Source organism: Heterodontus francisci, chromosome 13 (assembly GCF_036365525.1).
Source record: "Heterodontus francisci isolate sHetFra1 chromosome 13, sHetFra1.hap1, whole genome shotgun sequence".
In the NCBI taxonomy this organism is placed as follows: domain Eukaryota; kingdom Metazoa; phylum Chordata; class Chondrichthyes; order Heterodontiformes; family Heterodontidae; genus Heterodontus; species Heterodontus francisci.
In genome coordinates this window covers 76,267,375-76,280,879 of record NC_090383.1, presented here as the reverse complement: position 1 = coordinate 76,280,879, position 13,505 = coordinate 76,267,375, and the positions used below count along the sequence as shown (strand labels likewise).

At 42.2% G+C, this 13,505-nt stretch overlaps 1 protein-coding gene across 1 annotated transcript in view; it reads right to left on the bottom strand.

Annotated features, from left to right (window-relative positions):
• vash2 (vasohibin 2) overlaps positions 1-13,505 on the bottom strand; it is a 151,611-nt gene that overhangs the window by 56,177 nt on the left and 81,929 nt on the right. Inside the window, exons 5-6 of the mRNA XM_068045008.1 lie at positions 9,485-9,866; positions 6,936-7,051 (exon numbers count right to left, since the gene is read on the bottom strand). Coding sequence (XP_067901109.1) covers positions 6,936-7,051; positions 9,485-9,866 — 498 coding nt within the window. The remainder of the gene's footprint in view (positions 1-6,935; positions 7,052-9,484; positions 9,867-13,505) is intronic.

The following is a 13,505-nucleotide window of genomic DNA, read 5'->3' as shown; positions in this document are numbered from 1 at the left end:
CATTTAATCTCTCAGCCTTCCACCCTATCACAGACCTACCCTTTTGTCCTTCCTCCACCCACCTTTTCCCACTTCTGTACTTGCTTAAAACCTGCATCATCCCTAACTATTTTCAGTTCTGATGAAAGGTCACAGACCTAAAACATTAACTTTAGCCTGGATTTTATGCTGGCAATGGGGGTTTGACGTTCGGAAAAAGCGATGCCGAGAATTCCACATCACCTCTCCTGCGGAAGGCCCACCGAATCAAGTGCCAATTAGGCACTTAAGTGGACAGTGGCGGGCCTTCCACTGAATCAAGGACCCCGGCAATGGAAGTCCCGCCCTTGGAGAGCTCTTCCACTGAGCAGCGTCACCAGGGAGGCAATGGCTGCTGCTGGTGGAGCACCTACCTGAAGCCCAGGAATGTCGCTGGACTTAGGCCACAGGTAGTTCAGGGCAGGAGGGGTCTCACAGGGTGGGGGTCGTGGGGAGCGGGATGTAGGGGGGTCGTTAGCAAGGGCAGGAGGGGTGGCTCTCAGTGGGCCCCCCCTTCCCGATGCTGGATCACTCATTCAGACTCTGTGCCGTCTAACGAGGGATCCCCCAACCCACCACAGAGCAGGGAGGAGCCCACACGATATATCGTGCCGTGCTTCCCGTACGGTGACAGGTCTGCCCGCTGCAAGGCTATTTGCGGTGGCGATGGGATGTGGTCCTTAATTGGGCGTTAATTGCCCATTTAAGGGCCTCAATTGGAAGTCTTAATCTTGGCGAAGGCGGGAAGGTCTCAGGGTTCCTCCCCACCTCCAAATCTGCCGCGAGGAGAACATAAAATTACGTCCTTTGTTCCTCTCTCCACAGATGCAGCCTGACTTGTCAAACATTTCCAGATGTTTCTGTTTTTAGTTCAGATTTCCAGCATTCATAGAAACAGAAACAGAGAAAATAGGAGCAGGAGTAGGCCATTCAGCCCTTCGAGCCTGCTCCGCCATTCATTATGATCATGGCTGATCATCCAACTCAGTAATCTGTTCCCGCTTTCGCCCCATACCTTTGATCTCTTTAGACCCGAGAGCGATATCTAACTCCTTCTTGAAAACATACAATGTTTTCTCCTCAAATGCTTTCTGTGGTAGTGAATTCCACAGGCTCATCACTCTCTGGGTGAAGAAATTTCTCCTCATCTCAGTCCTGAAAGGTTTACCCTGTATCCTTAGACTATGACCCCTGGTTCTGGACTCCCCCACCATCAGGAACATCCCTCCTGCATCTACCCTGTCAAGTCCTGTTAGAATTTTATAGGTTTCTATGAGATCCTCCCTCACTCTTCTGAACTCCAGTGAATATAATCCTAACCGACTCAATCTCTCCTCACAAATCAGACCTGCCATTCCAGGGATCAGTCTGGTAAACCTTCGCTGCACTCCCTCTACAGCAAGAACATCCTTCCTCAGATAAGGAAACCAAAACTGTGCACAATATTCCAGGTGTGGCCTCAGCAAGGCCCTGTATAATTGTAGCAAGACATCCCTGCTCCTGTACTCGAATCCTCTCGTTATGAAGGCCAAAATACCATTTGCCCTTTCTACTGACTGTTGCACCTGCATGCTTACCTTCAGCGACTGGTGTACGAGAACACCCAGGTCTCGCTGTATATTCCCCTCTCTCAGTTTATAACCGTTCAGATAATAATCTGCCTTCCTGTTTTTGCTACCAAAGTGGATAATCTCACATTTATCCACATTATACTGCATCTGCCACGCATTAGCCCACTCACTCAACTTGTCCAAATCACCCTGAAGCCTCTCTGCATCCTCCTCACAACTCACCCTCCCACCCAGTTTTGTGTCATCTGCAAATTTGGAAACATTATTTTAGTTCCCTCACCTAAATCATTGATATATATTGTGAATAGCTGGGGTCCTAGCACCGATCCCTGCGGTACCCCACCAGTCACTGCCTGCCATTTGGAAAAAGACCCATTTATCCCTACTCTTTGTTTCCTGTCTGCCAACCAATTTTCACTCCATTGCAATACACTACCCCCAATCCCATGCGCTTTAATTTTACACGCTAATCTCTTATGTAGAACTTTGCTGAAATCCTTCTGAAAGTCCAAATAAACCACATCCACTGGCTCCCCCTCATCAACACTACTTGTTACATCCTCGAAGAATTCTAGTAGATTTGTCAAGCATGATTTCCCTTTTGTAAATCCATGCTGACTCTGTCTGATTCTACCACTGTTCTCGAGGTGCTCTGCTATAAGATCTTTTATAATGGACTCTAGAATTTTCCCCAATACTGACGTCAGGCTGACTGGTCTATAATTCCCTGCTTTCTCTCTACCTCCCTTTTTAAATAGTGGGGTTACATTAGCTACCCTCCAATCTGTAGGAACTGTTCCACAGTCTATAGAATCTTGGAAGATGACCACCAATACATCCACTATTTCTAGGGCCACTTCCTTAAGTACTCTGGGATGCATACCATCAGGCCCTGGGATTTATCGGCCTTCAATCCCATCAATTTCCCCAACACCATTTCTCTATTAATACTGATTTCCTTCAGTTCCTCTCTCTCACTAAGCCATGTGTTCCCCAACATTTCTGGTATTATATTTGTGTCCTCCTTTGTGAAGACAGAACCAAAGTGTGCATTTAGTTGGGCAGCCATTTCTTTGTTTCCCATAATAAATTCCCCTGTTTCTGACTGTAAGGGATCTACATTTGTCTTCACCAATCTTTTTCTCTTCACATACCCATAGAAACTTTTACAGTCAGTTTTTATGTTCCCCGCAAGCTTGCTCTCATACTCTATTTTCCCCTTCTTAATCAATCCCTTGGACCTCCTTTGCTGAATTCTAAACTGCTCCCAATCCTCAGGTCTGTTGTTTTTTCTGGCAAATTTATATGCCTCTTCCTTGGATCTAATGCTATCTCTAATTTCCCTTGTAAGCCATGGTTTGGCTACCTTTCCTGTTTTACTTTTGTGCCAGAGATAAACAATTGTTGCAGTTCATCCATGTGCTCTTTAAATGTTTGCCATTGCCTATCCACCGTCATCCCTTTAAGTAACATTTCTCAATCCACCATAGCCAACTCTCACCTCATACCTTCGTAGTTTCCTTTACTAAGATTCAGGACCCTAGTCTCAGAATCAACTATGTCACTCTCCATATTGATGAAGATTTCTATCATTATTATGGTCGCTCATCTCCAAGGGGTCTCGCACCACTAGATTGTCAATTATTTCTCTCTCATTACACAATACCCAGTCTAAGATGGCCTGTTCTCTAGTTGGTTCCTCAACGTACTGGTCCAGAAAACCATCCCGTATACACTCCAAGAATTCCTCCTCTACGGTATTGTGACTAATTTGATTTGCCCAATCTATATGCAGATTAAAATCACCCATAATTACAGATATTCCTTTATCACATGCCGCTCTAATTTCCTGTTTAATGCCATTCCCAACATCACCACTGCAGTATTTTGCTTTAACATTGGTATCATAGGTCATCTGGCTTGGCCAGATGAAAAACAGATTTTCTACCTGGTTGTTGTGTTTGAGATGCTGTCTCACTTGCTTTAGACTGTTAGTGAATGAATCAATAGCTTTTCTATGTACTTAACAACAGCAATGCATTGAACCTGTCGACAGGAGAAAAAAAAGGGCCAGGATTTCATCTAATATATTATATAAAACTGGTATTAGATGACATGACTTTACATGTGTAAAACTCTTGGAGACACCATGTAGCTGATTTTTCTCCAGGTAAGCCAATTCTAAAGTTTTTTTTAATTCTTTCATGGGATGTGGGCATCACTGGCAAGGCCAGCATATGTGCCCATCCACAATTGCCCTTGACAACTGAGTGGTTTGCTAGGCCATTTCAGAAGGCAGTTAAGAGTCAACCACATTGGGTCTGTCGTCACATGTAGGCCAGCCCAGTTAAGGATGGCTGATTTCCTTTCCTAAAGGACATTAGTGAACCAGATGGGTTTTTGCATCAATGATAACTTCATGGCACCATTACTAAGGCCAGCTTTCAATTCCAGATTTTTAAAATTAATTAATTGAATTTAAATTCTACCAGCTGCTGTGGTGGGATTTGAACCCATGTCCCCAGAGCATTAGCCTGGGCCTCTGGATTACATGTTCAGTGACGTTACCACAATGTCATCATTTTCTGCAATATGTTTATGGAATAATCAAATGAAGAAGGAGGTGAATATTCCTGGTAAAAAGTACTCAGTTCATCTAAAAACACCAAAACTATTCCAACAATCAAAATGAATGAGTTAAAACATGTGGCAGAAAAAGAAGACCCAGTCAAGCACAGCAGATTTTCAGGAGAAGTTAATTAACACAGAAGCATTCAGTCTCCTTCTGTATAACTGCAAACCCCAGCGGAGTCTTCCACTTTCGACCAAATACCCTTCTAGCAGTCAAATAATTGATAGTTTGTACTTGACTAGGTTAAAAAGAACTGATGCCATTGCACAATGTAAGATGCTTTGTACAGCAAGTGGACTAACCGAAAACACAAGGAATTAAGTTTAATTCATTAAAAGATATTAAGGACAAGAACATTGTTAGATTCATTGTCTTGCACCATATATTTTTATTGTAATCATTTGAAATCCAAATAGGATTTTAAAATTTACATTAAGTATTCTTCACTATTCCCTCTACCATTTATACCTATTCCATTTCCATGAATTTTCCTTACTTTCTTTTCCTGATTTTCTCCTCTTAAACCTCCTCTCCTGAAATCTGTGGGGGTTAAACTGGATAGGCCCCAAAAACAGGCAGCGCAATTGCTATGCATGATTGCCCCACACCCACTGAATGTAATGCAGGCAGCACGCCAACTTTGTGCTGCCTGCTCAATATAATGATTTCTGCATGCAGTCAGCATTAACCACACTGTTCACTGACTGCAGGCATCAGCTGGGGCCCACTATCGTTCATAAGTTGCACCATTTAAAACTAGCCTGCACCTCTTAAAAGGAAGATGCATGGTGGCTGGAGCAGGTGCTGGTCATTCTGCAACTGAACCTAACCTGGGCAAGACTGAAGAATGGCTGACCATGTGAAAGCGCAGACAACCAGGCTTTCGGACTCAAACAGCCAAGAAGCCCTCCAGATAGAAGATGAAAAGGTAATGGAAACAGAAAGAACAGAGGTCAATGCCAGGCGATTAGCCTTAAGGATCTGAATGTAGTGCCGTAAGAAGTTTAATGGCCTCCTGCAAGAAGGACAATAAATGTATCTTCAAACGCTACATCCCACCAACTGCACCACTAGCCTCAGCCACTGCTCAATGCACCACACCCGCATTACTCACCTACCACAATCTCTACCAATGAGGACACATACCAAACATTATTGGCTTCACCTCACCCTCACATCCTTAACATTGCTGCAAGCCTCACCCCACATCTCACACCTTGCACACACTGCCAGCTTCCATGACAGCCACATCACTCAAACAAATTGCATGATACTCACTGACACACTTCCCTCCCTCCTGCAGGAGAAGCAGCTAACTGGAGGGGGAGTGGCACACTTGCATGTTCTAATCCTCATGGAGGAGAAAATGCTGGCCATTAAGGGAAGGGTGAATGCTGAGTCTGTATCTGCTGGAGGGGCTGAATCCATTGAAGATGACGGTATCCTTTTGCCCAATCCTCCTTCTCATATTCCACTTCCCCCTCATGAAACAAATCCTCTGACTTACTAGCTGCTGATGGTGTAAGCTTGTTTACTTTCTCCAATCCCCGATCACATTACCCTTGTCACTTTTCCCTTTCAGATAACTATGAACGGTAACCTGCTCAGGCAGTGGAGGAATAGCAAGAAGACAATGACGATGAAGACACATCATCACACAGTTTCATGCTCGCAGCCACCAGTTCATATACTGACACTGAACATAATTTAGAGGATAGCACAGAGGCTGGATTTGCATGTGGTGAGATATTGGGCATAAGTGCGCTGCAGCCAGGGCAGAAGGGGATAGGGCAGGTGCCAGCTTGCTGGAGGGCAAAGATGCGCGAGTTCTGATGCAGAAGACTTAGATGAGGACTTCGATGGGTCAGGCTACAGAAAAAGGCTGATGGGTATATACACCAACACGCTTGGTGCATTGGGACACCTGCCAGAAAGCCTGCAGTCAATGTCAAGGAGCATGGAGGGGTCCAGCACCAACCTGACACAGGCATTTCAAAGAGCTTGGAGTCCATTCTTTCCAGAATGGAACTGGTTGCCATCTCCAATAACACACTTGTGGAACCACAGTTTCCATTTCAGCACACGCAGCAGCCACCCAACGTCTGAATGCTGCAGCAGAAGTTCATAGTGCTGCCATCATGGCTGTGGATACCAGATTATCACAGCAGTTTAGCAATCTATTCCCCAGTAGATTATTGCTGAGGCGACACCCCAGGGAGTGGCAGTAGGCAATATAGGTATTTGAAAAAGAATCTTCATCCTCTAAGTATTGCCTATCTAGCAATACACACTGAAAACTGACTTAGGTAGTGAGTTTTGTATTATCAAATAGAAAGACTGTTGCTTGCCAGACTTTATGATATTATGGCGCAACAAACATTATCAGGGAATAATGGAAAAACAGGCTTAATAATCATTAATCTATAGCAACACACTGCAATTAGGTACATTTCCACATAGAAATCTACTACTTAATCAAACCATATTTGGACCAAACAAACTACAAAAATTTGGTGAACAGCTGTAAGATATGGGAGAACAGGTGGGAAACAAAAAGGCCTCAAAATTCTGCTTTACGCAACAATGCCTGTAAAAAGATTGGTACCTCAGAACCATTTTATGCTGATATGCAATAATGTAAAAGAATTTGTAATTCCATTTCTAAGATTGGTCTATCTCAGCTAAAACCCATTACCTAAAAGCAAATGACTTACGATTTATCTCTTCGGTTAAGTCGTCTCTGAGGACTCATCTGCCGACGGCGCGGCGATAAAGATTTTCCCCGCTGTCGTTCTTTAACTGGAGATTGGGAACCTGAGGTTTTTATAATCTAGTTCCAAATGAGAAATAAAATAATAAGAATAATATTAATACTTAATAGTGTGACTAGTGTCTTCAAGGAATTGCTTGGCTACTCTATGTACAATGGTTTCAAACAGGTTAACAGACCAAACAGCTTTTAAAGATAGGTTGATAGATTAAACAATAAACATTCCCAGCTCATCTACAAAAAGGCATTGAATAATAGAACTTTTTTCAATATTCAATAGTGCTCTTAAAATCTGGTTTACCAGTAACAGAAAAAAATGGGATCCTTAGTGCGAACCAGTGTTCTCTCCTCAATCATACACCCCAGAGCAATGTGACAATGCAGTCTCCATTCTTGCTAAATTATGGTATTGATTTCAGGTTATGGAACATATACTTTGAAAGCTCAGCTTCATGTCCTTATAAAATTGCAAGCATTTTATTTGAAGGTCATTCTCTGATGGGAGAAGTTTAATTGCAGCAAAAGATTCTTCCATTGCTCAGGCAGTAGTTATTCTCAAAGGGCATTAGTGTTAATAGGAAGTAAAAACAACAGCATTTACTGAAAGGCAGAAATTTCAACGCAGGGAAGCTCAGATGGAGTTACATATTGCACTGTGCTGTGACAGATTGGGAAGGAGAAGGAGTAATACAGTCTACTCCTGATAACTCAAAGTCATTTGTGATGAAAATAATATAAGTACCACATAATTTGAAATAAGCAATGTAAATAAGGAATTTACCACTAAAAAAACCTGAATTATCAGTTAATTTGAATTAAGTAACTTTGATTTAAGGGAAGTAATTATGTAGCATATCTGTCCACTCAGGCACAGAGCACTCTGGTAAACAACTGGTACTTGGTAGAAGAAAATTAATTTTCTCTGGTCCAGGAATGTGAATGTCAATTGTAATTTCCTGAAACAGATCAGCTAATTCAACATAGTCCAGTGATTGAAACCAGCACCTACCTAGTCTATAAATGGATTACAATGATATGCAGTTTTAATTCCTACTGCCCAAAGCCTATGTTAAGATTTTAGCAATAGGCACTTAAGCCCAGCATTAACTTCGACTCCAGTTTAGAAATATTCATGCCTTTTTGTTAATTATAAAATTTCACTTCTGGGTGGCCTGCAACTATAAATTAAACTACTTGTCAAAAATGGAATATCAGCAAAATTACAAGATTATAAGTACAAGAAACACAATCAATGCTTCGTGATATTGTCAACTATGGTATAAACTTGCAACTGACTGCTGAGGGAGTTAATGCAGGAAAATATATACATATGAAATTAAAACAGCTTTGAGATGGGGAGGCAGTGAAAACAATTGAATTATTTGAGCGGCTAATGGTCTGGAAGTAAATGAAATGAAGCAGTCTGAGATTCTGGGGAATATGTGAAAATATGAATGGGAGGGAAGGTGTGATCTAAGATGGCTGCTAACCTTCACAGTGTAAACACAATACTTTCACAATTATTTATATATAAATGAAAAATTAACTGCTTTTCCCCTTTTTCTATATCACCTGATAAAATTCAATAAATCTTAACCATGTTTACATTACTTTTAAGCTGTTTTAAGATCTGTATACAGTTAAAAATATATTTAAAATCTAAATAAAATTAGTAACATGTCGAGAAATACTTGTAACTTGTTACAGTGAAATCACCTGGACAAGTCAGTCCATTTGTAAGTTTCGCAAGTGACAGACACCTGCTTGGACAATTTTGTCTTTCATAATCAGTAATAGCAAAAGCCCCATTCTTCTCGTCTCTTGCAGATTTTTAGGTGTTGTTTCCCCCAAGGCCTTCTACTCTCAGCACTGTTATAAATGCATCTCTACAATCTAATATGTTAACTGACATACATACACATGTTGCACTGAAAACGTCCCACTTTCATTAAAAAATAGCATCATGGAAAATCAAAAATACAATATCGATCCAGTAAACTTGAAATCATGGTTTACACTCTCCAAAATATCCAAAATCACTTGTTATATTAACGAGAATTAGCCCATTTGTACACAGAGAAGAGTTGGCACCAACCTGGTTATAGATTAGTCCAATTTCTCTATATGACTATATTTCTAAGCTACCAAAAATATTCCAAGAATTAAACCAGATGCTTTTTTTTTCAAACAAATCAATCTATTTTTCATTTATCTCTGTGCTTAACAGTGTGCAGACTTTAGCTACTGAGCTTATTAAAGTCTTTGATGAATTTTCACTATTAAGAAAGCAAATGTCAGAACTCAGGCTACAGTCTCCTGATGTTTGATCTGGCAAAACTTAACCACCCTAAACAGAGAGAGAAATAGAAATAGAGATAGAGAATTTGTTATTTACAAGATGTGTATAAATATACAGGCATAGACAGAGAGGGGCACTGTGTTAGCCATGGTCTTCTGTAAATGATGAATGAATTACAACTGTAGCACATTTACCTTCATTCTCATGTCTCGAGCATGCTTTTCCAATTCTTTCCTCGTCTCTTCTCTGCTCATCTTGCCCGTGTTTAAAACTAAATGCTTCCATTCAATCTGCTGGAAACTGTGTGGGTCATGTGATACATACAAGCCAATCTTCACCTTTTTCACAGTGTGCAGGTACTTTCTGTAAGAGTCTTCAAATTCAAAAAACAGGTCACTGAGAGTTCGAAAGGTCAATGGCTTGTCCATCAAGTCCTCTCTCCTGCTCATGCCCAGTGTACCATAGCGACCATTATAATAGACACCAAGCACCACATGGTGAAAGCAGTTCCCTGAGAATTGGGTTTTAAAGCTGATTGGAAACCGTTCTATGGCTGCTAGTCCATTAGTAAGGTATCTGATGATTATGTTAAGGATTAAAATAAGTATTTAAAATGTATATTTTAGGACACACATAATGGTTCAGCACAGCTATTTATATTGGAGGAAGTTTGCTTGGGACCATCATGTAAATAATAAAAATCAGTACGGATGACCTGACCAAATAATTCAGTAGTCAACTAGCTGTATGTTGTATGGACAATCGTGGTGGAAAATTTGGATCAACTTAACCAAATCCAGAACAGGTATAAGATTATGCAATGCACTTTTACTGGTCTGTGTTGCGTTAGCTGATCTTGGAAAGCAGTAACAGCACTGGAAATGGTTCCTGTACTCATAAGGAAAGGTAACTCATCCAGAGTTCCTGCTCCTGATAGTTATTCAGTCACTCTGGCTAGAAAGTACTTGTGGGGACATCAGACAAGGACAGCACTGGAGTCAGCTGCAATGGCCCAATCCCTGCCCATGGACACATAGCCTTCCTACACAGGTTACATGTGAAGAATGATCATTTAAGAATTGCAAGGATCCAAATCCTTCTGGAGAGGTGGAGGAGAAGGAAGAAACAAAAAAAGACGAAATATATTCTGCCATGTTATGCTATGATTCCATTTGTGATATTTATTACTGTGCTTTAACTGAATATTTTCTTCAACATCAATTTCCCGAACAGTGCTTTGGGAAAGGACAGCTTTACTTTCTGTGCAGTTCAATTAAAGACCTTTCAGAAACCAGTGAGAAGGTCAGCTTTCAAAGCAACATCTGCATTTCCAATTCAGGATATAGGTAAAGTAATCATAGTCCATCTGTACTTTTAACCTACTTATAAATTAGGCTGCATTTGCTGACAATGCAGCCACCAGGTGGCGCTGCACTGGCACATGCGCAAATGCAGCCTGTTCAACTAAAACGTCACAGTCAGCGACGTTCAAGCAGCTGCCAGGACTAAAGATGGCGCTGCTCAAATAATCACACAAACGCAACGTAAACACATGGCAGCACACAATGGGCGGAGACATCGGCTGGCTGGGGAATGGCCGGAGAGAGAGGGCGGGGCGGCCGGAGAGAGCGGGCAGGGGGTGAGGGGGGCAGGAGGAGAGCGCACACGCCGCCACCAAGGTCTTCGGCCGTTCCCTCCCTGCTCATTTCCCACTTCCCCACACCCCGCTCTCGCCCCTCCCTTCTCCGCTTGCTCTCTCTCCCGCGTTATGCGATGGCGTCATCTGGGCATGCATGTACCAGTCCTGGCAATTTACGTGATGACGTCATCTGCGCATGCACCAACCGGTCCTGGCAATGTGGAACACAGCGCACACGCAGAGAGCAGGAGCCCGTTTCCGCATATGCGCAGGTTGACACAGTCGGATGGCGTCCCTGTCGGCTGCGTTGTCAAGAATCACTTTGTATAAATTAACCATTTACAATATTTGATTCTGGTATAAGGCCACTAGCATTTTCACTGGATGACTTTCACCAGCATCTAGGTTGCCTCTTTGACAGATACTCAGAGGTCAATTCAAGGCCTTTTCAACAAAGTTATAGCAAGTTGACTCCTTGTATTTGATAATCAAAGAATGTCCACAGGATAGATAGTCATAATGAATTAGACATAAGATGTGTCAGGGTTAGTTTGTAACCTACCCATTCATGAAAATAGAAACGCGATACTAATGAGGGACTGATTAGTTCCCCTGCCATCTTTTGTAATATATATAAAAATCTTGCTTTCCCTTCATTTAAGTACTGGACAAATAATATGCAAATCTGTAATGCTCAGAAGGTAGAGGGCAGGGTAATAATTAAGGCAAATGATTTACCACAGTGTGCCATCCTACCAAATCACATAATTTTTTGGACATGGCACAAGTAGCTTGATTTTCAACTAAAAAAGCCAAGTCCACTTACAGCATCCGTAACTCAATCTGTTCCTGCTGACTGAGACTCCATAATCATTTCTCAGAAACACCCTTCTGCTGACTGGACTTGCCCCATTGTTGCTCCACATGCCTTTGAGGTCAGTCAAATGAGCCTGCCAAATTTCAATATTCCTACTTTGCCTTGTGGAGCTGAACTATCAGATTGATCACTTTATTCCTCTGAGATTTGGCTTTTGCTGCAACTGCATAGAAGCAGCATTAAAGGAGAAAGCTTTCAGTTCAGTTGATATATCATATTGCTCTTCAATTGCCCTGCAATTTTCCAGCTTCCTCACACAGCTTCTCCATGGTTATCAGCTTCGTGTATCAGTTTCCCTAGTATTTTCTCTATGTACCATAAAAGAATATTTTCATTATTTCTGATGTTATTCTCAAATACATTTTGAAGTTCTTACAATCACTTTCAGTTCAATACATGTGACCACTTCCTAGAACCACAGGCAGCACACCTTCAACAGGAAAGTTTTCGTTAGTGTAGTGAATAGTAAGTTAAATAAACATAGTGGGACCCACGATCCACAGGTCCACAATTCCTGCAAAAGTGCAGGGATATGCCTGCCATGTCAACATCGAGGGCCGAAGGGCCTGTACTGCGCTATAATGTTCTATGTTCTATTGGAATAGTGTAGGTCAGATGGTTTCACAGGTCGGCGCAACATCGAGGGCCGAAGGGCCTGTACTGCGCTGTAATGTTCTATGTATCTCCATTTCTGATGCCATCGGACTTTCTGGGGTCGGGAGAGGTTCCTCAATGTACATATTTCTGGCAAGTGACCATGCACCAATGGGACACACCTTGGGTGCCCACCATTTGCAGCGGGGTCAGAAAAAATTGTGTGAAGGGGTGCAACAGGTACAGCAGATTAAAAATTGTGGGCCACAGGGCTCTATTAAAGAGATTGAAAAAGAAAAATAATTGTTTTGCAAAATCATTGAGGAGCCTGGCCCTTCTGATGCAGGTGAACCTGTTTGGAGAGGACAAAAGTTTCAACCCAAACAAGGAACAGTGCAAGCGGGCAATGAAGGCCAAGACCTGATGCAGGCACCTCAACCTCATTCCCAGGCTTTCTACCACACTCCCAACCAACGCACCATTGGATAGTGCCAGAGACCTGCAGAAATGCAGGCAGTAACTGGAAGGTTCTGACAGGGAGTAAATTATTAATTCTAGTTAAATTTCGAATAGGTTATGACTCAGTGCCAACTTACCTTGCCCACCTGTCCTGGCCTGACATTGCAGCATCATACATTTTCAGTGTAATAAAACTAGATTATGTAAAAATGTACCTGTCTTTATGTGTGCTAAAATCTATGACTGCAGAAGCAAAATACAAGCAAGTATAACTAAGAAAATACTTTTGTTGGCCTCCTTGTCTCCAGAGACAATGGGTAAGCGCCGAGAGGTGGTCAGTGGGTTTGTGGAGCAGCACCTGGAGTGGCTATAAAGGCCAATTCTAGAGCGACAGACTCTTCCACAGGTTCTGCAGATAAAATTGGTTGTCGGGGCTGTTACACAGTTGGCTCTCCCCTTGCACTTCTGTCTTTCTTCCTGCCAACTGCTAAGTCTCTTCGACTCACCACTCATCAGCCTCGCCTTTATGGCTGTCTGCCAGCTCTGGCGATCGCTGGCAACTGACTCCCACGACTTGTGATCAATGTCACAGGACTTCATGTCACATATGCAGACGTCTTTAAAGCGGAGAGATGGACGACCGGTG